Below are 27,524 nucleotides of genomic sequence, written 5' to 3'. Positions count from 1 at the left end.
AAATAGAAACAATCCTCCATCGCTCTGCACCCTGTAGGTCATGTCTTCTGTGTCAGGCGTTTCTCTAGTGTAAATTCAACTGTGATCCCATCTACAAACATTTCCACCACCGGAGGGGCTGAACTGCAACGTGACAGAGTTAGAAAAGCACTGGGGGCTGCAGACAAAGCGGGGAGATACCTGTAAAGCCCTGTATCAAGGAAGTGGAAATAGACAGAGAGCAAAATGAGGGGCTATCACCAAACCAACACTACAGTGAGTTTGTTTTCATCTTGTCCCCTTTGTACTCTCCTGTTTTTCACTGTCGTTGCCTCAGAAAAGGGTCAGAACTGGAGTTGGGAATGGAGCTGGCCCTCAGATGCCCTGCATCTTGAAAAGCATTCAGCCCATAACAATAAAATATTTGAAAGCCAGTGTCAGATATTATCAAGTTAGCACAGGCATGAACAACAGTTTCAATGAGCTCATCTGCAGCTGAGCTGAAGAGCAAGAATAGAAAATTCCTGACTCATCATATGAATGTTTCTAACCAATCATGAGCAAGCAGTTTTCTCTTCTCTGTAAGAGCATCCATTAGGTGTTAGACATATAATTATTAAAGTTTCTTTGTGTGTGCATATGTGTGTGCCTCAACCATGACAAGTTAATTAGCTGAAACACAAGACGGTATGGGGAGCTAACTCATCAAAAGAGGAACAGCAAGTCCTCTGCTTTCCCCTCTCACCAACTCTACGAGTTTGGAATTAAAACGGAATCTATTGCCAAACCATCCCATGGTTTTAGTTTTGTAAACCAGGAACATAGCCAGCTTTGGGAAACCCCAGAGGCCTCCATTTTTGCTCAACATTAAGGCTGGTTGAAAAATTTTGACCAAAAAAAGGGGAAAAAAAAATCCACAATTTTTTCTCCATTATTTGACCATCTCTAAATAACATCCTATCCCTTACATATTTGGCATGAATAAAAATATGCCTCCAGCTTATCTGCCTTCCAACAGCTCACAGATAGCTCCAAGGTCTATATTAGTTAGAATGCAATTGATTGTGGACAATTGATAATGAGGATATTGATTATGAGAGACCTTTGAAACCACATCTTCATTTCATTCCCAAGGAACACAATAATTGTTGTCCCCTGACATGTTTATTGTGATGAGACTCAGCGGTTATCTCTATGGGACCACTCTCCATAGCTCCTAAAACTTACAGAATTATGATCATGTCATCCGAAATGCATTCAGTCCTCGCTTATAGCAGCTATAGATCAAAACAGGAGCAGGCTAACCCGTATGGGGACTGGTTCTCCAGATCTGTTTAAGTATCTGCGGCGTTAAAAAAAGCCTCCAGCTTGAAAAATTGGGAATGTGTAACATTGAAATGCAGGGGAAGTCTGGTCCCTTTGCGCCTGACCCCTCCAATTAACTTCCGAAGACAAACTGGTCTTTGTTGTCCATTTTTGTCTGCTGCAAGGTCAGACATAAACTAGTGGACTCATTTATCAGGGTCACTTGGCCCCCCCAGGTTTGTTATCCCCTAGTGCCAGTAATTCCTCCTTCTGCTAATTCTCCTCCCATCCCCATGTCCCCTCCTAAGCAGTTTAGCAACAGGGCTGAAGCAATCAAGTTATCCCTGCGGGATTCCATTAATTAGTAGCCTAACATTTCTTATTTAAGTGGGTTTCATCTCTCTAGAGCTACCTGCTTGGCATGACCTTTGCAAGCACACAGATAGTTTGCGTGGTTCATCGGTAGCTCTCCACCTATTTGTGTCCCCAGCTGACCTACTGCCATGACTCTGTGTGCCTCACATTTTACACCCTTTTTCAAGCTGCCTGCCCACACGTATGTCCCTCTTACCCATTTCTGTCCTGCTGCTTACAGCAAACCTGAATAAAAATAGGGACAGCTGGTCTCAAAAGGCTCAGCTTGCTCACTTTCCCCTAACCTTGGTCTACGTGTCTGTTTCTGGCCTTAGAGTGTGTGCTCTCTCAAGCAGGGAGGGTCCTTCCTGGGGTGTCTGCAAAACACACAGAGGGCCCTACTACAGACCAACAAATAACAGCCATTCCCCGTAGAAATGCTAGCGTGGGAGCCTGAAAACCAACTGGCTTCCCCACTGCTGGGGTTCGGGCGCATGGCATGCCAAAGATCAAGCCTGATCAGGTTTGCGGTCCTATGTAGAAATTCCAGGCCAGATTCTCAGCTGAGTTCAGTCAGCCTAGTCCCACTCGCTTCACTGGAGCTAGGCGAAGTCACACCAGAGGAGGATGCGGCCCAGAGTCCCTGAGCCCCATCAGAGATTTCCCCCAAGATGTCCTATTTTCTATTACCCTCCCCCCCAGAGCACCCTATTACTTTTATCTTCACGATCACGTCATTTCTCTGAGAATGGCTGTGCTCGCCTGCCTCCTTGCCACACGCGTTTCATGCTGCCTTTGTATCTTCCTAGCCACTTAGCATCTGAATTGCTTGGTCCCATTTTTCACTTATGCCTGTGGGTTGCATCCCTTCCTGCCCTTGTGTTGCTCCTTGGCTCCTCATTTTGCCTTCCTCATTGCTTTGGTTTCCCCTTGAATCATTCCATTCCAGCTGTAGTGTCACTCGGCCCTCACACGTTATTCCATTTCATTTGCCCATCAATCACTCCTCTCCCCTCTTCCTCAGCCCCGCCGAGCCACCCAATACAGTGTCCCTTGCTGTCTGCACCATTATTTCAGCACTCAGCAGTCTCGGTCTTTTCATAACTTCTGTATTCTAACGTTCTGTCGTGTGGCTTAATTTCTCTCCCTTTAATATGACTCTGACCCTCTTTCTGTTCATACTGCTGCATTTCAAAATCCTCCAGAGCCCTCTCTTTAGATTTTCAAAGCTCGACTTCAAAATATCAGCAATTTCCTAAGGTTCAGCCATTTCACTGCCGTCCTTCTGCCCTTTGGGTTTTCCCCAAAGATTTTACACATTGAACCAGCTTAGGAAACTGGCACTGATGTTCTTGGTGCTTCTCCAGAGCTGAATACTGGCATTGCACTGGTGCAAAAGGGAAGCAAGAGGGTGCAAAGATTCCTCACCCTTCCCTTGTGCTACTAATGCCACTAAAGAGATCATTCCCTGCTAGCATCCCCTATTGTGAAAGCTGTCTGATGGCAAGAAGGGGCAGGGCAGTGGTAGAGAGGGGGCTAGGTGCAAAGCCAGGAGTACACTGCAAGCTCATCAAAGGTAGTAGAGACTGCTCGGAGCTCCCAGGAACAATTGTGTCCAATACAGCTGGGGGAGAGCAGGGCTCCAGTGACCGAGAAGCCCCTTTGAACATCTCTCCAGACAGCTTCCAGGATTCGGAGCAGAATCTTGTGCCCAGTTTCGTTTAAACAGAGTCATGCAAAATATTCCACCAGGAACCTCAAAAATCACGTGAAACCTGTTCGGTTTGCATTTCTTGACAGATCTGAGCCTCAGTCAAGGGTTGCTGCACAAGTCTGTGACTCCACTCTCTGTATGGTTTCACAGTGGGCTGGCATGAACCAAAGCTATGGATCCGAACAGCCCTTAACATCGGGGGTGTTCAGCAATCTAGCTTGACACTTTCCAGATGTCCTCTGGGCCTGACTCTGGTCTCACTCCCACGGTGTGACTGTCACAAGCTGGGATGGATCACTTGATAATTGTCCTGCTCTGTTCATTCCCTCTGAAGCACCTGGGACTGGCCACTGTTGGCAGACAGGATACTGGGCTAGCTGGACCATTGGTCTGATCCTGTATGGCCATTCTTATGGTGTCAATCTGGATTCATTGCTGATATCAGGAGTGTTACACCAAATCCAAGTAGCGTAGGTGAGCAGAGAATCAGGCTCCCTCTAGGTCTAGAATGGGCCAAAGCAAAACCCTGGATTGTCCTTCTTACCTTTGGGTTTTCCCCAAAGATTTTACACACTGAACCAGCTTAGGAAACTGGCACTGATGTTCTTGCTGCATCTCTAGAGCTGAATAATGTACCAGTGCAGGGCCTGGCCGGAAGGTTGGGTGTTCTAAATCCTGAACCGAACTCAAATTTGGCAGTTCGAGTAATTTCTGCTGAGTGCAAGGATTTCCAAGTGGGTCAGTCCACCTTGGGCCAGCGTGGCCTGTGTTTTTCCATCAGCTTTTCCTCTTGTGGGACACTTCTTGGCCCAGTTTGTTTGCACACTGGACACTGAGCTCAATTTGTTGGGCAGGATAGAAACAAATAACTTATAAGCCGCCTCGAAAGAGTCGTCATTGCATCTGCGCCCACAACGGCTGCGTTAACAGCTCGGGCCGCATTCTGGCTGCTATTGCGCAGGTGAATCGGGGTGGGGGTGGAAGACAGGTTGCAGGGAGCCTCTTTCTACCACAGCCCGCCTCTGCAGGAGGATGTTGATGCCATTGGCTCATGTGTGCGAGTGGGAGCGGCACACCTAGCAGAGCTCCCTGGAACTGACGATGCGGCCAGATGGTTTGGGATGTAATCAGGGTTGCACCCCCCACAAAGCAGCCACAGGAGAAGCACACGCTGCAGCAGACGTAAGGAGCAGCGGTGTATCGGTAAAAAAAGAGATGGGTAAACTAACCGCACCTGAATGCCACGTTCCCCAAATGAGAAGTGAATAAACGCCGTTTACCCTTGATACCCTACTGGTACAGAGCGTTGGTCTGAGCTCTCCCTGCCCTCAGGCAATTCGCCTGCCCCTACACTTTGCAGACAGAACAGTCACAGCACCAGCTCTTGGGGACTATACGCCTTGTTCTCCTTCCACATCCCCCCTCATGACTTCAGCGGAGCGACTCCGGATTTACACCAGTGTGAGAGAGAGGGGAATCAGGCCAGTGCAGACAGAATTTAGCTCTCTCTATCATTGCTCCCGGAGACCACTGTGCTGACATCGGCGAGAGGGGCAGTGCCGGTGACCGCCAGGTGCTGGGGGGGGGATTCCGTACTCACGTTCTCTCTCTCTCAGGTTTCTCAGCTCACAGCCCAGTGCTTGGGCCCTGGTAGCCTTCTGGGGTGTTTAAATCACTAGCCTAGGAACACTGTAGGGAATCAGAGTGACTGCTTCGCTGTGTGAGGACAATTACTGTGACCCCTCTGTCCCTTCTACGGTAAGGCAGCAGCCTCGAAGCTGGTTTTTTTAAAGGGCCATGGACACTTCGACTCAGAACGTGGAATAACACCATAAAATGGGGAAATAATGGGTATGTCTGGCCTAACGCACAAAACCCAAATTAAAGAGATGAACTAAATTATGGAGATAAAGGGTTTCTATAGGTATGTTAGCAACAGGAAAAGTGTGGGCCCCTTACTGAATGGGGGAGGCAACCTAATGACAGATGATGTGGAAAAAGCTGATGTATGCAATGCTTTTTTTGCCTCTGTCTTCACAGACAAGGTCAGCTCCCACTGCACTGGACAGCACGGTATGAGAAGGAGGTGAGCAGCTCTCAGTGGTGAAAGAACAGGGTGAGGACTATTTAGAAAAGCTGGACGAGCACAAGCCTATGGGGTCGGATGCAGTGCACCCGAGGATGCTGAGGGAGTTGTTGATGTGATTGCAGGGCCACTGGCCATTATCTTTGAAAACTCGTGGCAATCGGGGAGGTCCTGGATGATTGGAAAAAGGCAAATATAAAAAAGGGAGCAAGGAGGATCTGGGGAACTAAAGACCAGCCAGCCTCACCTCAGTCCCTGGAAAAATCATGGAGCAGATCCTTAAAGTTCCATTTTGAGACACTTGGAAGAGAGGAAGGTGATCAGAAACAGTCAGCATGGATTCACCAAGCCATCCCTGAACAACCTGATTGCCTTCCACGATGAGACAACTGGCTCTGTGGATGTGGGGAAAGCAGTGGACGTGATATACCTTGACTTTAGCAAAGCTTTTGATACAGTCTCCCACAGTATTCTTGCCAGCAAGTTAAAGAAATATGGGTTGGATGAATGGAGTATAAGGTGGATAGAGAGCTGGCTGGATCGTCGAGTTCAACGGGTAGCAATCAGTGGCTCAATGTCTCGGTGGCAGCCAGTATCAAGCAGAGTGTGCCAGGGATTGGTCCTGGGGCTGGTTTTGTTCAACATCTTCATTAATTATCTGGTTGACATGATGGATTGCACCCTCTACAAGTTCTCAAATGACACTACGCTGTGGGGAGTGGTAGATACGCTAGAGGGTAGGGATAGGATACAGAGTGACCTAGACAAATTGAAGGATTGGGCCAAAAGAAATCTGATGAAGTTCAACAAGGACAAGTGCAGAGTCCTGCACTTAGGATGGGAGAATCCCATGCACTGCTACAGACTAGGGACCGACTGGCTAAGCAGCAGTTCTGCAGAAAAGGACCAGAGGGTTACAGTGAAAAAGAAACTGGATATGAGTCAACAGTGTGCCCATATTGCCAAGAAGGCAAACGCATATTGGGCTGCATTAGTAGGAGCATTGCCAGCAGATTGAGGGAAGTGATTATTCCCCTCTACTCGGCATTGGTGAGGCCACATATGGAGTATTGTGTCCAGTTTTGGGACCCCCACTACAGAAAGGATGTGGACAAATTGGAGAGAGTCCAGCAGAGGGCAATGAAAATTATTAAGGGGCTGGAGTACATAATTTATAAGGAGAGGCTGAGGGAACTGGGTTTATTTAGTCTGCAGAAGAGAAGAATGGGGGGAAGGGGATTTCAAAATAGCCTTTAACTGCCTGAAGGGCGGGGGTCTAGGGATGATGGAGATAGGCTGTTCTCAGTGGTGGCAGATGACAGAACAAGGAGCAATGGTCTCAAGTTGCAGTGGGGGAGGTCTAGGTTGGATATATGGAAAAACTTTTTCACTTGGAGGGTGGTGAAGCACTGGAATGGGTTACCTAGGGAGGTGGTGGAATCTCTATCCTTAGAGATTTTCAAGGCCTGGCTTGACAAAACCCTGGCTGGGATGATTTAGTTGGGGTTGGTCCTGCTTTGAGCAGGGGGTTGGACTAGATGACCTCCTGAGGTCCCTTCCAACCCTAATCTTCTATGATTCTATGATTCGATAACTGTGGCCCAGTATTTAGAGCAGGGGACTAGGAACCACTTCTGTTCTATCTGTGAGACTTTGGACTAGTCTCTTAACCCATTCTATGACTCAGTTTACCCCTCTGTAAGGCTAAACTGACTTTTGCAAAGTTCTTAGTATTCACATGAAAGCCTCTAAATACAGTGAGTCACATTCTGCCCTGAGTAAGGCTGGTGTCATCCTCAGGGACTTAGTGGGTTTCTGGAAGTCGAACTGGTACCAGTCTGATTAAAGCCTTTGCCAATTTCCTCTCTACAGACCCAGATCAAACTGTTTCCTGTTGGAAAATTAACACAATGCCACAGTCTATCATGAGCTCACATTGGCAAATCCCATTTAATTGGGACTCCATGGCCATGAGGCAAAGTTGAAAGGATTAGAGGCAATACAAATATCCTTTGGGGGAAGTTTAATTTGCTGGACATTTTTTTTCCCATCTTATCACTGCGAGTGAAATTAATGCTCAAACAGAATATGCCACAGCGCTGGAGATTTATGCCCTCTGTTTATCCACAGAGCAGGAAAAGCACTGCACAGACAATGTGCCCGGCTGAGCCTAGTTCTGGAGGAACCATCTGGTGAAGTGAAAGGTTAACTCCCTTTTGCTGCCCTCTCAACCATGGGCCCCTCTCTGCTAGAACCACCAATTGTGGCGGTAGCTTGGTGACACGGACATTCATCCAATGGAAATAACCTCCGACCATCGCTTACATCAGACGGCTCAAACACCCATCCATTGGCTCACAACTCTTAGTCTTTTCCAACTTGGGCTGGCTTTGAATGCATACCTAGAAAGTCACTGTTGTTTATCTAGCACCAAAATGCGCCAGGCACGTTACAGACAAGCCCTGTAGCCCAGAAGATTCCAAATCTAAGCAGTTAGTGCACAGTTGGACAGGATAGGGTGCAAAAGCAAAGGGGTTGAGCGGGAAGTTTTGCCCACACTTTGTTCACTTTAAGAGTGTGTGTCTGTGTTGTTATCATGGCTTTGAGGGCAGGTTAGAAATGAAATGCACCATATATCCCATTATCAAATCTGTGAGCCTTCCAGTCCCTGCAATTTGTGTCTGCTGTAAACACTGGCTGAACTCTGCATTTGAAGGTTTGGAAACTATTCTTCCAAAGAGAAAGAATTAGCGGCTTAATACTTTAAGTTGACAATTCTTTGAGCCTGAAGTCAGATAACGGGAACAGACATTCATGGCAGAAGTGAAGACAACAGCAGTCAGTACTTGTGATTCAACTCGCGCACAAAAACTGTATTTATGAAACCAACATGAAAAGAAGTAAAATGCCAATTACATAAAACATTAAATAAAGGGAAGCAAATAAAATTTGTGAAGCAAATCTTTCATGCGCAATGGGCAAAGGGTATATAGCAGCAGAGAAATAATAAATAACTAATGCAAAACAAAGCTGAGGAAGGGGAATGATGTGTATAAATCCATTTTCTACAAGTAAGAAAGAAGATTCACTCACTGGAAAGGATTAACCGGATAAAGCCAAACATTTCCCAAAAAAACTTGCATTATAAACCACAAACACATCAAACAGAAATGGTACTGTGAAAGAATTCAAATGTAAGGAAGATCTAAGAACCCAGCCTTTGCTGCTTCTCAGAAAGAAAATGTGGTTAAAAAAATCTTACATAAACTCACTGCATGTAGCAGAATATCAACAGGTGTTTGAAACACATACCAAATGCAACTCCTTTTCATAATCCCAAATCCAGAAGGCTTTGGATTTCAGAGCCCCAGGAAGAGATTTTCATATGATGATAGTCTGCCTGGTTTATAATTAGACCGTCTAATTTTTGGTACTTATCTGTCAAAATACTTTTTTGGTTTCTTTATCCCCAAAGCCCATTTTTGTGCTATTTCTTTGTGCTGCTGTAAATAAAGATGTGTGGCCACTAGAGTTGGGAGCAAACTGCAAAAGCAACAAAGAAAGTACCTCAGGACCACTAGTTTGAATAAAAACAGCACATTAAGCATGGTGGTAATTGCAACCTTACTTTGCTTAAGAGCTTTCTTCACACAATGCACAGTACACCTGTGGAACTCATTGCCAGGGGATATTGTGAAGGCCAAAAGTATAACTGGGTTCAAAAAAGAATTAGATAACTTCATGGAAGACAGGTCCATCAATGGCTATTAGCCAAGATGGTTAGGGACACAAACCCATTCACTGGGTGCCCCTAAACCTATGACTGCGAGAACCTGGGACTGGAGACAAGGGATGGATCGCTCGATAAAATGCACTTTTCTGTTCACTTCCTTGAAGCATCTAATACTGGCCACTGTTGAAAGACAGGATACTGGGCTAGATGGATCACTGGTCTGACCCAGTTTGGCCATTCCTATCTTCTTATGTTCTTAACTTCTTGTTTTCATTTTCTGCCAACATTGACACAAGACCATTTTAGTTCACAGGAATGTTTGCAGAAAATGTTGTGAACATTCTCTTTGGGACAGGGACCCTCTTTGTGTTCTGAGTAATACAAATAATAAATAATAATAATCTGTATCTACATACATGCTCACATTGGAAACGATCGTTTGGCCATCCTGAGAACTCTTTAAGGCTTTGGCAGTCCAAGGAGGGTGTCAAAACATCACCACGTGACTTTGGTGACCTATCACACCGAGTCTAGACTGAATTCGCAAAGTAATAGCTGTGGCAAATTTCTCCACTCCCTGTTTGGGCTGAGGTATAGGCCCATAAACCACGTTCTGATACACTTTGAACAACTAATTCATAAGACTCCAAGTCCGACCAGAGCTAATTCACAGACATAAAAAGAGGATAAATTCACCCAATAAAGTGTTGTAAACAAATAATTCACTCTGCTCTAGAGGCCACTACTGCTTTCAACCAACTGCATGGGCCTGGCATCAGGAACAGACCTCACTTGGGCTCCAAAATGGCACCCATCTATCCAGTTTCCCTAGCTTGGCTGTAGGCACTTGGACAGCCCAGCCATCTATTGCATCCAGCAGGGAAGTAGTACACATCCTCCTAGTCATATCTGAGCCCATTTCCCTCCCCAGATACATACAGTCAAGCTGCAATTTCCCAAAAGCCTGGGATTCTTGGATGAAAAAGATAATGTAAATTCCAAGTATTACAATTATTCCATAGCTGAGCTGAACAGGAGTCTGTTATACTGTGTGCCCAAGACAGCATTTAAATAGAATCATAGAAGATTAGGGTTGGAAGGGACCTTGGGAGGTCATCTAGTCCAACCCTCTGCTCAATGCAGGACCAACCCCAACTAAATCATCTCAGTCAGAGCTTTGTCAAGCTGCAGTTTTAAAACTTCTAAAGAATCTCAGAGCCATTGCCCAACAACAAGGGTCAGATTGTGATTCCCTTACTCACCCGGAGCACCTTAGTCCTTGAGAAATCTCACTGGCAGCAATGGGACTATTCAAGCAGCAAGGTGCTACTCAGTCTGAGTAACAGTCTCACAATCTAGTCCCAAATAATTAAGCCTCAAGACCCTTGTGAAACAGGTGGTATTACCCCCATTTTATAGACAGACAAGCTTAGCGAAAAATCTTGTCCAAGTCTGGTAGGTGGGAGTGGGGGGGCATAGGGTGCTCTGTGAGCTGCCCTTTAACTGTAAAAGAGCCACATGAGTCAATCTGGCCACCCCTGATTTATGTACTAATAGTCAGTATTTAGAGACTCTGGGGAACATTTTCAAAGGCCCCTGAGGGTACATCTACACAGCCCGTCCAGGTTGACAGACTTGGGTGTGCGGGGCTTGGGTTAGTGCTCTAAAAGTAGCCGTGTAGACAGCACTTCGAAGGCGTGGATTGGGCTGGAGCTCGGACTCTGATGCCCGCCCCTCTCCTTAGGCTTCGGAGCCCAAGTTCAAGCTGAATCACCATGTCAAAGCGCTGCCTATGGAGCTATGTTTAGAGTGCTAGCACGAGCCCCACAAATCCAAGTCTGTCAACCCAGGCCGGGAGGCTCGCTGCCACGGGCCGCTGCAGGCTGTGTAGATGTACCCCAAGTGATTTAGGAACCCAAGTCCCGATTTCAAAAGCGACGTAGGTGCTTAGGAGCCTAACTCTCATTGTAAATTTTACCCTTTATTTTTTGTTGCCTACGATTCTCGAACAACCGTCCAGAGTCACCTACAAATCAGTGCTGAAATGCATTTCCTGTCATTCAAACTGGTTCCAAAAGTCCCCATTCATCTTTTCCCTGTTTGCTATAGCAAAGCAAACACTCATCCTGCCGACCCCAAGCTTATCAGCGGCCGGACATTAATTTGAGTGCTTTGGGAAGTTTCATTTCCTGTTTCTAGTGCTGCTTGTAATGAGGCTAGTAGCATTTGTATGAGGAAAGTCATTTTTCTAATTCTTATTATTAACCCTTTGGAGATTTCTGAGAGACAGGCCAGAATTTTCATAAGGCTCAGCACTTGCAATCAGCTCCTGATTTTCAAGGAAGCTCAGCTCCTATTTAGGCACCTCAAGAAGTAGCCAGGTTTTTCAGAAGAACTTAGCACCCAGCAGCTCGCACTGGGAACCCTTTTTGAAAGACTTGTTCCAGTTTGGGAATTAAAAAACAGAAAGCAAATTAAAAAAAAAACCACCAAAAATGGTTTTTTAAATAATGGCTTTTGTGGTTTCTGGTTTTTCAAGGGAAAACTGTAATATTTTCATGGGAAATTTTGATGAAAAACAATTTTTTTGAAATTTCCCGTGGAAAATAATTGGCATTTCCCCATCCCCTTGATTCTTTTGAAAGATCTAGCCCTAATAAGGGATGCTGAACGTTTTTGAAAGTCTAGGTCAGTTTCTCTCTCTCTGTATATATACAGTGGGAAAACTTGCCATCCAAGAAATGGACATACTAGTGGAAATAAGTTAAATGTTAGAAATAAATTCATTCTAGTCAATGAATGAATTCTACAAACTGAGCCAGCAGATCTATGTAATTAGGGAAATCCTAGCAGGGCCCACACTTCATACACTTTTATGCCTGGCTATTAGGAGTGTGGAGATGAAGAATATTTTGTTGGGTATCAATTTGTTATGCGGGCTACTGTAGCTTCCAGAGATGACACCTTTAGGCACTGATCCTGCACAGGTGGGGAGCGTTACACATGTAAGTGAAAGGTAAAAAAGTGCTAAACAGGAAAGGAAGAGCAGCGGAAGCCAGCCCTGTATTAATGTGAGCTGTGCTGAATGGTGACTGAAGGATTCCTGCTGAGTAGCAGATGGGTGGCTAAGCAGGGGGCATGTACCACCGCCATTCATTTGCATAATGAGGATCAAAGGTAAGCACAGATTTCCTCACCCCCTGCCACTCTCTGCCCACTCCCTGCCAATTTCATGACTCTGAATAAGGGGCCGGTGTAGGAGGGTTTGGTGCTAGACGCTTACTCCCATTCACTGCGGAGGGCATGTGCCCACGTGTAGCTTCCACTCACACGAGTGTTACCAGACAATCACCTCACACAGCCTCCTGTGACCTGCTCAAGGACTTGCGGGGGCAGGGCTTTACTCAGTAAGCGGTGAGCAGAAGAACCTAGAGGGTTCCTAGCAGGCGCAGAAGTCAGTGGAGCAGGTGGGTGTATGCCTGCTCTGTTAGGAATGGCACATCACATCACATCATTAGAATCAGGATCTAAATCCTGTAGACTGCTGGCCTGTCCCCTCAGCCCTGCAAGGAATGACACCACGTCCAGAGTCTGGATCAGTCCCTTTCCCAGATTTCAGCTGTACTTCGTCCACCTAAGACTATCCCAGCACATCAGTCATCCCTTCCCCTAGCCCTACAGGAGCATCCGTCTGTCTATTCCACTCCACAGGCCATGCCCTGCTCCAGAACCGCCTGCAGGAGCCAGCCTGCTTCTGCAGCAGTCTCCCCTTGACCCAAATGGCCAGCCGCTCTGTGACACGTCAAACCTGGGACCTTCCTGCAAATGCCAGGAAAAGCTCCCTTTCATATATGTGATATGGACTGTCAGTTCCTACTTTTGTAGGAGGAGCTCAAGCCTGACTGGCAATGTACTTGTAGAATCCCCAAATCATACTGAGTGAAATCTGCACTAAGAACTCTGCCTGCTGCGGCCCCTTGCAGGTCTTACGCGGTTACGGTAAGCTATCCCAGAGATTTCCAATTTACTGCTGAGTGTTCTCTTGCCAAACTGCAGCAGTTAGTTCTGGGGTCAGATCATATGCAGATTATAGTTTTGGGGGCAGAGGTGATGTCTTCGTAGGTGTTTACATGGCACCCTGTTCAAAGAAGCTCCGATCCTGATGGGGACCGCAGGGTGATTATTCTACCACAGTGCAGATAATACACAGGAAGGAGAAAAAGTAGCAACAGATTTAAAATAGACAGATATCCGGGAGGTGTAAATTTAAATCCCAACAATCAGAGGAATGAAATAGCTATAGTTGGAGTGCACACATTTAATTCACATTCATGAATCCCAGTGGGTATACTCTGTAATATCTCCACAGATAAATCACCTCTTACATTTCCATATATTGCCTTTTATCCTGAAGGATGTACTATAAACTTAAACTGACATGCAAACTACACATGTGCGGGTCACTTCTCCCACAACTGAAGCACTGCCATCTCCAACAGCTGTTTAACATCACATATGGATGACTTAGGAAGTGTAGAAGAACAATGTGCATGGAATTGAAACTGCAGAGGGAATTTTAGGTAGGCAGCTCTCGGAGCTGAAGTCTGGCCAGGACATGATAGTTAATACCTCAAAGGTGTCATGGGATTATTAATAACCACAAGTGGTCCTGATTTTGGTTTTCCATCCCACAGACAGTGGCTCCAGCTCTATTTTGGAGCATTGATCCTGCTGTGACACAGAGTGAAGAGCACCACCTATTGAAGCACTACCAGCACTTCCTGCAGCACCCTGCACGTCTCCCATCCTCCAAAGCCCTGACCCAGGTGGATGCTGCTTAGCTTGCAAGATCCAAGAGCATTCCAGCACAAAACAGCTGAGTAGCAGAGAGCTTGCCACAACAAGCCCATTTTATTTCATATGGCACGGAATTCAGAGTCATGGCAAACACTCACACCAGTGGAGATAATTTATTACCTGCACGAGAAGTTCCAGCTTCCTGTCATCGAGGAGGTGCACTTGACATCGACGGCCCTCCGTCATCTGCAAGAGAGAAGCAAAGCATGCTTCAGAGTGCTTAATTTACAGGCTTGGCAAACATTGAGAGATGCTGCTAAAGCATTGCAGCCTTGTTCCCTCGAAACTCTGTCCCAGCAAAGGGTTTCCTTCATAGGTTTTACCCTTCCCTGGCACCAGGAAAAGAAAAGGTTGGATGAGACAAGGTAAAAACACCCGACCAGCTGTCACGGAACAGCACAGCTTTGACTCAGCGATAGAGGGTAGATCGCTTCAGCATGAAAAATGAGGCCAGGCTGCGAAGTGAACAAGAGACTGCTGGTTCCGCACAACCACAGGAGACAGCCCTGACATTTCATGTCTGTCCCCCTCTTCACTGTTTTACTTGGCCATCTGGAAGCCTGGGGAAACTTCTGTACAAGTTACAAGGAAGCGGTTGATGCATCACAGCAAAGATTCAACCATAGCTGAAATAGTTTAAAGGCTGGCAGGCCAAGTTCTTCCCTGGTGTAACTCTACTGAATTCACAGGTGTTACACCCTGGATTAATTTGACCCTGCATCTTTCCTACCTGAGCTCGTCCACACTAGAAAGTTGTACCGGTTTACCTACACTGGTATAATTAAAGTGGTACAATATCCCTAATGTGGACACAGCTCTATTGATAGAAAGGTATAGCTATTCCAGCTATTAACGGACATAGTCATACCAGTTCAATATAAATGTGGATAGGGCCACTTCCAAACCCCTGTAGATTGAAATGCATGGGTGCTTCCATGGAGTCACAGAAGCTTCTCCATGGTCAGCCAGGAGTTTTACAGATTGCCCCCTAGTACAAGCCACTATGATCAAAAGCGAGAGGTCTCTTTGCATTGTCAGGCATTTAGAATCCGACTCTGCAAAGCATTAAACACATGCATAACTTTAAACATGTGAAAGGTCCTATTGGCTGTTGGTGGGACTTGTGCCTAAGTCACGCAGATGCTTGCAGAACTCCCAGTCCTGTATGATAGAGACACTCTCAGGGAGTAAGGGGCAGTGTTTTGGCTACTCCCTTTGAAGTCAATGCAAGTCATGCAGGGACTCCCCCAGAGCAGCATTTACAAAGTTTACTTTTAAAGGGTAATGCAGAATTCAGAATATTCTTATCTTAAGGCCAAGGTCGATTTCTGTGTATTGAGAGGATTCTATACACAATTCAATAATATCTTTTGCCATGACGGGCTCTGCAGGTGTTGCTGAAACAGAATCCTCAGGTATCTGCCAGAATGATACAATCGCCCCAGGATGCAATCTTCACAGTGCATCTGGTTGGTTTCTTTTAACCTGTAAAGCAGATACTTCCTCCAGGCCTAGCTCAGCTCTATGTATGGGAGATAGCAGAGCTGACTCTAAGTTCAGAGGCCTTCTTTTAGAGAACCACATCAGACAGGACACTTGAGTCCAATGGGTTAAGCAAGGACAGCTTTGCCTTTAGACCTGGGTTATCGGGATTCCATGAGTTTAAAACCACACCCCACTCCAATTTCACAGAGCACTCTGGGACACGCAACTCCAAAAGGTGAGCTTTCTAAGAGGCATCTTTTCTTTTCAGCTATTCCCAACCCATATTTACAATCCTGGGCGTGTACAAACATCAGTCAGATCCCTGCAGGCTTAGAATGTGTTGCTAGTTATACCAAAATGTCTTTTGAACACCAACAATGCTAAATAATACTGGTTCCTTAGGCACAATTGGAGCGCTGGCATCCAACTCAAAGGAAATCCTTTGTAAAACAGGATTTCTCATAAATGTCAACTGATTACCTCCCTGGCTATAAACCGTCTTGCTACAAGATATTTCTAATGTAAGTAACGACATGCAAGATATTGCTCTACATCGGTTATGCGCTTGGTGAGTAAGATTTCCACTATAAACCACATTTGTATTTAAATGGTTTTCAACTCAGCTGTAAGGATGTGCTCTAGGCTTGCCATCTGAGGCCTCAGTCAAGAAGGAAATATGCGTGTCCACAGCACTTCTTCCCCACAGATCTTAGAGCTACTGACATAGTTTTCCCAAGCAAGCAGGAACTCTCAGGTTTCAGTAAAAGGCTTTCATTTAACTGTTACATCAACAATTTAATGGATGAGACTGGATGCAATGTCTTACGTGGAGAATTCCAAAACAGTCTGTCTCCATAACTCTCTCTAGCCTATTTCCTGTCTAATACGGGCACTGCCCACAGGATAGTGCCATGCCACACCTTAAAAAGATGGAGAAGCTTGAATATCCCACTTTGACCTGTTAGATTAATTGAAGCAGAAAGCAGGTAAGGGACTTGCCCAGGGCCACATCTGAAGCAGTGGCAAAGATGGAAACACCATCCAATTTCCCTGACTCTCAGTGTTGTGCTTAATCCAGTAGATCACAACAGCACTTTTGAAAATGAGAGGGTTTTTTGTTTTTTAAATTTGCAGATATTTTTGATTTTGTACTTTCATACCTCAAAAAAGGCTCAGTTTTCAACTTGAAACTTTATAGCTTCCTATTCCTTAATTTTGTAACCTCCTAGTTAGGTTTTGTTAGTAAAAAGCTTCTTAATGCAAACACATGGCATATTGGAATTAAAAAATAAGATAAAAATATTGCACATGACACAAAATCTCAAATAGGTGCAGAGTATTGTGCATATTTTGATTACTTGCAGAGATGGGAAAAATGTAGGAAAAGTTAATGTATCTTTGGTTTTTGCACTGTTGCTTATCACCAGAGCATCTGAGTGGCTTTCATGTTAGACTGGCAATAGCAAACTCCATATCAGACTTCCAGGGACACACAATAGTTTATATATAGCACGATCACGCAGTATATATATCAAGGTGGATTGATTTTAAATGAAGGCAATATAAATCAGCAACTTTAATCATTATTTAAATCACCACGTGAAAAGCCATGATTTAAATGATCGATTTTAATAAAATTTTCCATGTGTACTTCTAAAGAAAGGTGCATTCTCATTGGTTGATGTAACCATTAAAACACATTGGTTTACAATGAAATAGAGCCTTTACACTAGATTTGACAAATCATTTTGCTACCTAGGAAGGTACACTATAACTATATACATTTATTTAAGCAATTATGTAGCTTAATATTTTTAGATTCTTATTACGTGTCAATTTTTAGTATGTTAGAAACTGATGAATGATATATTGCTTATTTATTAATAATCAACTTTTTGCTCATGATTTATGCATTAGGGTGGAAACTGGAATTTAAATAAACACACAAAACAGCATATAACATTTATTTTTATTAAATAAAACAACAAGTGTTTTGGATATATAAATTTCTCTTATGAAAACTTGTTTCACATTTATAACTAAATGATGTATTAAAAAGAGGGATTAACTGAATTAAACTGATTACTTCAGGTTAGCCATGAAAAATGTTCAAATATGCCTAAGTGAAAGTGACTGGAGCTTAAATTCAAACCTGCCTGTGTCTCTTAAAAATGAGACAGTCTCTTAAGTTATTTAGGCTGATCTATTGTGCAATATTAATAAATCTTGACCTCAAAAGTTAGAATCAAGGGGAAAAACCCCTTTCTTTATATAGAAAAGCAGCTTTTAACTCAAAGTTTTTGATAGAGGCTCATGGATTCAGCCTCTTTGTTTTTTATTTAAATGTTTTAAAGGGATTATAATAAATGTGAGCCTGAACACATTTTGTATTAAATTCAGATTTTAAATAAAAACCCATTTAAAATTAAAAGAAAAAAATTCTAATATAAATAACAAAACCAAAAAAAAAAAAAAATCCAATTTAAATAAAAAATCTGATTTTTAAATTAGAAAAAATAATCCTCCATTTTTATCCACCCTGACATATATGTGAAGAGTACTGCAGGTTCTTTACAGCTCATGCACGAGTTCTATAGTGTCAGTAGATTCCTATACGTCACATTGTTTCTTAGATTTAAATCATAAAGTAACGAACTGGCTAATGTGCGTGGGTACAGCTGCCCTCTACTGGACAGAATCAGAACTTTTTAGCTGATTGCCATAGGCCTTTTACTGTGACCACAAAGGGAGATTTTCCAGGCGCTCATATGGGAAGGATGGTTTGGAGCAGGAGTTGCTGAGTTCTAGTCCTGCTGTTGTCCTGAAGTTCAGCGTGGCTGTGATAGCTGCAAGGTTCCCACATGGTCAGAGATTTCTTACAGAATTTTCCCTAAGAACAGGACACCAGGCTAAGTGTGTTATGCGGTTTTTTCCCCCTCTGGTGCAACAGGTACTGCCCAGGAAAAAAGCCAGACTAGTTATGAGTTAAGACATTATGGTAATGCTCATGTTCCTGCTTGTTTCCGATTCCAGGAGGGCACTAGTTCAGTCTGAAAGCTATTTTCCAGCAACAAAGTAAAAACAAGCTCTATTAGTTTCATGGCACAGCAAAAGAGAACTGATCCAGCTCATTCTGGCTGCACTGAGGCTGCTGCATCTGACCCTCTGCAAACTTGCTATTCCCCAGTGTCTGGGCTGGTGCCTCCGTAATCTCTCAGGAGATGACCCAAGGAGCAGCTTTGGATCATCACATTACAAGAAAAGAGAAATCAATGCCACTGCCCAATAGATGGACCCAGGGATCAGGAGGTCACTAACCCATTAACAATTGCTCAGCAGCCATGGTGTTTTGATGGGGGAGCCTCCAAAGAGTGAAACAAGGTCTTTAAACTCCATCAATAAGATCTTGCTACTACAAGAGGGACACAGGAGAGCTCAAAGAAGAAAGGGAGGGTGGGGACTTACTTTCCCTTAGCTACTAAAAGCATCTGAAGTATTTCAGGATGGGGAGGGGGAAAAGATTAAGAAAGGGAGGGTTATGGGTAGAAGACAAGAATGCTTGATGGTGAACACATTTGAGCCTAAGAGATTGTGCATGAAAAGAGATGCTAGAAATCCATTGGCTCAGGGAAAAACGCAGAATTTGCATTTTTACAGAGAATCTTTCGTTTTTCCATTTTATGAAAAAATAAAAACATATACAGTAGAACCCCGTTTATCTGAGTCTCCATTATCCGGCTCTCTGTATTAACCTAACCAGGGCTGACTGCCTGAGCCCCGGGCAGCAGGGCTTGGGTTTCAGCTACATTGCAACTCTGTGAATTTTATTTTTTTATATTCAAATGATTGACAGAACTGGTAGGCTTTAAACTTGCTTAAAGATTGTAAATATATCAATAAAACATTGTGCTCAACGGCTATCTATATATCGTGGCTAGGGAAACTAGAGTTCAGCGTTTCATTTCAATCGAGGGAAAACGTGGATTTTTATGGGTTTGTTTAATCAGAGAATTTTGGGTTTTTTATCACGGAAAACTAAGACCCTTGTTCATGAACACCTCAAACGCTGGACTTCGTTCTGAGCTGGGCAGGAAATTATGCACAGGAGTGTCATTGTATACTGTAGGATTTATTACTTTTGCACTCCGTTCAAGAATGGTACCTGCTGCTTGCCAGGAAAAGCATCTGTTTGAATTTCATTAATTTGTGGCAGGGCTTTAGGCTCAGGTCCTCTGAGGTATTTAGGCTCCTAACATCCATTGAAATCAGTGGATGTTGGGAGCCTAAATATTTTGAGAATCTGGGTTTTTTAGTGCCTACGCATCAGCAGGAGCGTTGTAAGCAAGACACGAGAAGTAATTCTTCTGCTCTACTCTGAGCTGATTAGGCCTCAGCTGGAGTATTGTGCCCAGTTCTGAGAGCCAGATCTAGGGAAAGATGTGGACAAATTGGAGAAAGTCCAGAGGAGAGCAAAAAAAATGATTAAAGGTCTAGAAAACATGACCTATGAGGAAAGATTGAAAAAATTAGGTTTGTTTAGTCTGGAGAAGAGAAGACTGAGAGGGGGGGACATTATAACAGTCTTCAAGTACATAAAAGGTTGTTAGAAAGAGGAGGATGATAAATCATTCTACTTATGCACTATGGATAGGACGAGAAGTAATGGGCTTAAATTGCAGCAAGAGAGATTTAGGTTAGACATTAGGAAAAGCTCCCTAACTGTAAGGATAGTTAAGCACTGGAACAAATTGCCTAGGGAGGCTGTGGACTCTCTGTCATTGGAGGTTTTTAAGAACAGGTTAGACAAACACCTGTCAGGGATGGTCTAGATAATACTTAGTCCTGCCTCAGTGAACAGCTAAAATGACCTATTGAGGTCCCTTCCAGTCCTACATTTCTATGATTTCTGTGTTAGGAAATTCCTCTTACAGCAATGGGGAAATCATACCCATGGCCTTCTCTTTCACCCCCAAATCATTCATACCTCTCATGTATTGTCAAGAGCTGGGACCACTCCATTAACTTATCAGTGCTAACGATCTACCGATGCAGGGAAGACGTTTGTGTGCATACACACACACCAATGGCCAGATTTCCCCAAAAGCTAAGCCCCAGTGTTAGGAACCTAAATAAGAGCCAGATTTTCAAAGGAGCGCCACACATCACACTGTTCTGAAAATCTGGCCACTTATTTATTGCCTACGCAGGCAATCTGGCCTGAGTGATGGGTGCCGAGTTCATTTGACTATCTGGCCCAAACTGTGGGTGGAGAATGCTTGAAAATCTGAACCTGAGCTCTTCTAAAATTCTTGCCCTAGATGTGCACGGGCTGCAATACATGAAAGGACTGGGTACAATAAATGTCCAGTATGGAAGAATATATCATAGTTATATGGCACATGTATTTATATAGCAGAGGCAGCGTGGTCTAGTGCATAAAGTACTAAACTTAGACCTAGGTTCAATTCCTAGTTCTGCTGCTAATTTGCTAGGTGACCATAGACAAGTTATCTCACACCTCTCTGCCTCAGTTTTTCCATTTGTAAAATGGGGATAACGATACTGACCTCCTTTGGCAAGCGTTTTTCAGATCTGGGGTGAAAAGCGCCATGTAAGAGCTAGATATGCATTTGTTCATCCCAGAGTATTTCACCACAGCAAAAAGTAAATTCCTCTAAAAAGTTATTTGCGGACTCTCTTAGATCTTTGCCTTTGGCATTAAGGAAAGGTTTTCTAACTACCTTTGACATCAGCATAAAGCTTTAAATCTCATTGGGAGACGGCTGCCCAAATATTTACATAGCGGGTTTCTGAGGAAAGTATCACATAGAGAGGCTGGCAGTTGCTTTTCACTGGTATGTGAACCATTTTGGCAGCTCACCTCCTCGCCATTCATCTGGACTCTAACTCTTCACACTGATTAAGAGAATCCTACAGACTGTCCCCACCATACCCTGGAAATGCACATGAACACTCAGTTAAATTCTGGTCACAGGTCTGCCTGCCACTAAATGACTGTGAATATGCACGGCTCACAGAACTGTTGGATCCAACACAAATAATGTTTTTTTTAAAAAAGAAACAGCTGCAAAATGATCCCTTTTCAGCTGTTCCTCAAAAAAAAAAAAAAAAAAATCCTCTTACAGAAAACACTGCCACACTAAATAACTCAAAGGCCCAAAATGCAAATGCTATCTACAGTGGCAGTTCTATAAATATCCCTGGTGCATTTCATTAGCCGGTGAGTGCAGAAATGAAGAGGATATAGTGTATTCTTCCATGACTCAAATAAAAAATTATAATTGGAAACAGAATATTTCCTAAATGCTTGCTGCATGTACAGGAGGTAATTACTGTACTGAATACACAAAAACCTGTGTCACATAGACTGTTGTTTGGACAGATCCACTGAAGGAAGGAGGAGGGAAGATTGGTCCCTTGATTAAAGGGATGCTGTTGGCTTAAAAATCATGCTCTTGTCTGAAAACTTTTAAACTGACTGGTGGTACCGGGACTTCTAAACTGCTAGATCTGGAAGAGATAAGAAAGAAAAAATACTTTGTTTTTCTTTGTGCTTTTACCAGCGCTTGGCCCTCATTCAAGAAAGCATCTCTGTGACAAGATGGACAGGTGCTCCACGAGCCCCAGTGTTCGAGGGGTTAACCCAGACCCCTGCTTGTCACACGGGTGATTCGGGTAAGGATACAAAAGTAGAAGTGCCAAAATAACTACCTTTTGGGAACAGTATGACCTTCCCCTCCCAGCTGGCTAAAAAGCCAGAAAAGTCCCAGGCCACTGAGATCTATTGTTCTGAGTGACTTGTTTACATTTGGAATCCTTTGTTTGTGACTTATTAAAAGAAAGCCCTGAGGAAAGGGACTGAGAGTTATTCATCTTCCCCAGCTGGTGGGTCTGCCCACTGACTTACAATCCCTCGTGAGGAAAACACTTAAGCATGTGTTTAAAGTGAGGCACATGTTGACATGCTTTTCAGAATCAGGGCCTTTATGCAGTCATGTTCACTGCTTTCCTTGGTACAGCCTGTTAGTCAGCCATTTGCCCCTGGTGTTTGTATGGGTCTTTCATGCAGCACCAGGGGAGAGAAGAAACGTGTTCAAAAGAGAGGGAAAAATGATTGTAGAACTACAAAAATTGGCAGGGGCCTCAAGGGCAGGCGCAGTAACTGGAAATACTTCTCACACTGAGAGTTTAATGGACTAGGGCTCAAGTTGATGGTGTCTCCAATGTTTGTAACCTGCTCTGAGATCCCCAGATAGAAAGCCATGCAGAAATGCAAAGTATTGTTCTCATATCGGTTCTGCTTTATAAAATACCTAGGATCTTTGGTAGATTAGGTATCAGTGACCTAAATAATATCCGACAAGGTCCCAGGGGCACTCAGTGGGTTAATCTTTCATTCACAACCATTCATGCTGTCCTTCCTTATCAAGAAGGCTATTCAGCAGTCTGTGCTAGGAGACGTTAATTGTAAACCTTGTGGTTCTTCCCGAGGAAGGATAACGATCTTAGTTCTCTAAGCCTGGTCCGCAGGCATTGGCCATCTACTAAAAGTCTTTCTGTAGTAGAACTGACTAGGATCTTAAGTTGATGGCGCCCCTTTAAAGCAATGGCAGCTTTAAGTTAATTATAAACTTAATTTTGGAGCCATGATGATAGATCCATGACAGATATCCCAAATTTCATACATTTGGAAAGTGCCAAAGCAGAGAGAAACACCTGGGTAATAGTAGACATAAAATTAGATATGAGCTCATAAAACACAACAGTGTTAAATGTTCCTAGAGACCTCTAAAGCTGAATATAGGTAAATAGTTAGTAGGGAAGGTGGTGCTGAAAAATATGTAGCACTGTTCCTGGGGTTTGTAGCATATATAAAACTTATGTGTAATGCAAATGGCTTCCTTTGTGCAGCTCTTTACATCCATCAGTTCTTAACTGTAAGGGGAAAAAACCCCAACCCCCCAGTGAGACCGTGTTTTTCATTCACTGAGACCATTAAATCCCAGACCAGGGAAGTGAACTGATATTGGTGAGGCTTCTATTACAGTCCTGGTCCTTTAAAATTCCTCCTCTGCTGCAGGCATGGAGAAGGGGTGGTGTTGCTATACACAGGACTTTAATGTTATTCAATGGACATCCCCTGGCAGGGCAGAGCATCCTCTGCACAACAGGGAGTATTTTAAAGGGTTGGGCATGCAGAATATTGCAGACATTCCTGTGAATTTCAATGCCAAGAAGACAGAAACAAATAAGAAGGGATTTAAGAGACCTGTTATAAAATGAGTAAATGGTTAATTAGGGGGATTGACTTCTTGGAAAGATTAAAAGGATGAAATATGTATCGCCTAATGGGAATAACTTAACTATTTGAAGGATGGGAACAGCAAGAAGGGGAGAAATTATTATGGGCTATAAATAGAGTTAAATAGAAATAATGGGATGAAATTAAACAAAAATTTAGATTGAGTATCAGGAGTAACATCTTCCCTTGCTTGACAGTGCAAGCGTCCTCTGTCCCCACCACTTCCTCTGCATGCCTCTCCTTACATTTTGAACAACACTGTCCCAGGAGCCACTGAACTGACTTTTCAAAAGTGCCCGTGTGACTCAGGGTCTGTCTACGCAGCAATCATGCGACCGCAGCCCATGGAGGCATGCCCAAGCTAGCTTGGATTGAGTGCTCCCACTCACAATAGCCGTGCCGCCATGGTGGACTGTGGCAGAATGAGCTAGTCGTCCAAGTACTGCCTGGCACTATGGGTACGCCCTTGGGAGGCTAGTCCATGCTGCCGGGGCTACACTGCTGCTTTTAGCAACTAGCTGGATCAAAGCTATCTTGGGGATGCCTACATGTGCCGTCCCGATTACAGTGTAGACACACCCGGCAGTTCCCAAGGTACTGAGGCACTTTTGAAAATTTTACCCGAGTCATTTTGTGCACAGGTTGTTTCTTCACACCCTCCACAGCCACCATGGGAGGTAAGGCCCAGATTCAGCAAAGCATGTGCTTACACCCCTTTGATTTTGATAGGACTTATGCGCTTTGCTGAACAGGGCCAAATGAATATTGTCCATCTGTCTTTGTACAGCCTTAGCTCCATTTACAATACAAAGTAGAGACTCTCAAATGTGAAGCTCTAGCATGCCACGTCTAAAACTCAAACTACTTAGAGCTTGACCAGTGTGGTCAGACTGGATTCTTATTGTGACACTGTGCTTTAAGCCAACCAGTGCACTACCTGACAGACTTCTGGATTGGCTCACCAGCGGTATATGTTTGAGAAAACATTGGTCTCAGGGGCCTAATTTCAACAGTATCCTGAGATAAGAAATGTCTTTCCTGGACATGCTGGTTTCCTCACCAGAATGATTGGTATGTTGTTTTATGTCACAGATCGCTTTCCTTTCTGAAAATAATACACGTCTGTATTCTTCTGAAAAACAAAGGAAATCTGAATGTTGCACTCCCCTTTCTTCCTTTCACAAACCTGACATTTTTTAAAGAACCAAGGCTTTTTCAAAATTTATGTTTTGCCGTCTTACCCAGCCACCCTTTAAACATACTCTGCCTAGGAAAACAGGTCATGTAGGCTAACACATTTTAACAACACCCATTTTCAAACACTAGTGTAGAGAGAGTTTAACCCTTTTAAGACATGTTAGCTAGCGTTGGTCCCAGGGCTAGGTTTGACCATGAACAGCTAATCCTCATAGACTAGACATGATCAAAGATTCACTGGTCACAGGGTCGGACGTCTCAAATGCGGCTCAGTTTGCAAAATACTTTGCATTTGGGTGGGGACACTGAAAATGCTGCCCATGTGCATAGCTCCTTACCATACAGGCTTCCCTTCAGCACAGCAGTGAACATGCTCAAGTCTATCTTGCAAAGTTAAGCACGCGCTTAAGTTCTTAGCGCTTAAGTACTTAAGTACAGGCAATCTCTTCCTGTTGCTGCCTTCCTGTTGCTGCCTATCCAGCCTTTTCTTATGGTTTGATCTGGGAAGTGTTTGTTGCTCCTGTCCGATGTCTGTACTTTTAATGTAACTGTGAAATAGACCTCAAGATGATAAGTGCTATAGAAATGGAATAAATAATAAATAAATGAATGATCTATACTGTCAGGCGACCTACTCCAACTCTGCCAGCTCAGGATTGTTCCCTTCAATACATTTTCCTAATGCTCTGTCCAGACTAGGTTAAAATGAGTCAAGTGATGGGGCTTCCATCACTTCTCTTGGGAAACCTTCGCACAGGCTAATAGATATAATAGATCAGTTTATGCCTTGCGCTGACTGCAACTGCTGCTAATACAGGGAGCCCTGAAGTCACTCAGAAATGTGCAACTCGGCTACTTGTGACTCCTGACTGCAAAAGTTGACATGCTGTGTGCACCGAACACTGGGAAAGATCTTGAGGTGTCTTGGAATACATTGATCAATGTGCCTGCAAAAATAGGGCCATCTACTAGCTGTGCCAATGGAAGTGACATGCATGGGTTGACGGTCGTATATTGCCTATATTGTCTATGTATGGGCTTCATGATGAATTATTATTTGTATGACGGTTCCGCCCAGAGCCTGCAATGAGGGAGTGAGGTGCCATTGTGTTAGGCACTGGACAATCATGTAATAAAAGAGACCATGTCAGCCTTGAAGAGCTTACAATTTATGTTAATGACAAGACACAATGGGTGGATGAAATAAACACGTTCTTACTTCGAATGTAAGCTTCTTGAGGCAGGGTGTGTCTTTTGGTCTTGTGTTTGTGCAGCCCCTAGCACAACGGGGTTCCTAGACACTTCAGCAGTACAAACAAATAGTAAGTAAGACGAAGAAGAAAGGGGCAAGGGGTTAGTTGGGAGAGAGGATGAGGAGTCTGAGATAGGAATATGTTTTTGCATAGAATTGCAGAGCATCCAAAGCATCCAACATTGGGGTGGTTGGCTGATGGAATTTCAAGCATATATCTGTATTTTGATACCTTGGACCAGACATCACTTTCCCACCCCCCACAGTCCAATATTAGTCCCAATTTTTAGTGTGGAAATACGTAGTGACCAAAAGACAGTGTTGTCTAAGAAACAGGACTGGGAGTCAGCTTTCTAATCTCTGCTCCACCACTGATCTGCTGCATGACCTTGGACATTATTATTAGTTTATTACTGGTATTACCATAGGAGCCCTAGTTATGGGCCAGGAACTCATTGTGCTGGGGGCTGTAAAATCAAAACACATGGTGCCTGCCCCAAAGAGCTACAGTCTAAGTATAAGACAAGAGACAACAGATGGAGACAGACAGACAGAGAAGCACAAGGAGTCAGCATAATAGACAGTGGTCTCAACACACCAGTTGTCAAGTCACTTCACTTCTTTATGGCCCCTCCCACTATTTTTCTGACTTGTCTACTTAGATTGTAAGGTCTTTGCGGCAGGACTGGGTCTCACGATGTGTTTGTACAGTGCCCTGGACAATGGGCCCTGTTCCTGGTTAGGACATCTAGACATCAACATAATATAATTAATAATAAATTATTTTCCCCAAAGATGTTTGAGTAGCTAGTGACCTCTTTTACATCTGACTTTTAAATCTTTTTAACAAATCACCAAAAAAAATCAAATATTTTCTCCCCAGCCTTTTAGCTCATCATGTTTTCCACAAATGTCTCCTGATAGAATTCCTTCTTTGATGTAAACAGGGGGGGTGTGTGTGTGTAATTTTTACAAGAGAACAAACCTAATGAGAAAATGTTTGCAGGAAGTTTGGTTTAATTATACAGGAGAACAGGGAAATTTCTTTATGGCTGAAACTTATGTGATCTGCAGGAAAAAAAGTTAATGTGGGTTCCTGGGAGATTGACCAAACTGACCATAGGTGCTGGAAGCAACAGAATGTGTGAATTATTCTTAAAGGGCAAATCAAGACTTAATTCTTAAAATACCCATTTCAGAGCTTTTTGTTGTGCCTACTCTATCGCTACACATTCACGC

The 27,524-nt window shown here is 43.8% G+C and overlaps 1 protein-coding gene across 1 annotated transcript in view; it reads right to left on the bottom strand.

Moving 5' to 3' along the window:
* The window catches only part of FRMD4A (FERM domain containing 4A), a 239,649-nt gene that overhangs the window by 150,156 nt on the left and 61,969 nt on the right, over positions 1 to 27,524 (bottom strand). Inside the window, exon 2 of the mRNA XM_067564578.1 lies at positions 14,149 to 14,214. Coding sequence (XP_067420679.1) covers positions 14,149 to 14,214 — 66 coding nt within the window. The remainder of the gene's footprint in view (positions 1 to 14,148; positions 14,215 to 27,524) is intronic.

Source organism: Emydura macquarii, unplaced genomic scaffold (genome assembly GCF_026122565.2).
Source record: "Emydura macquarii macquarii isolate MOO-44397 ecotype Brisbane River unplaced genomic scaffold, CSIRO-AGI_Emac_v2 contig_2636, whole genome shotgun sequence".
Lineage (NCBI taxonomy): Eukaryota > Metazoa > Chordata > Testudines > Chelidae > Emydura > Emydura macquarii.
Note: the sequence above shows the minus strand (reverse complement) of the source record. Positions and strands in the feature narration are given on the sequence as shown.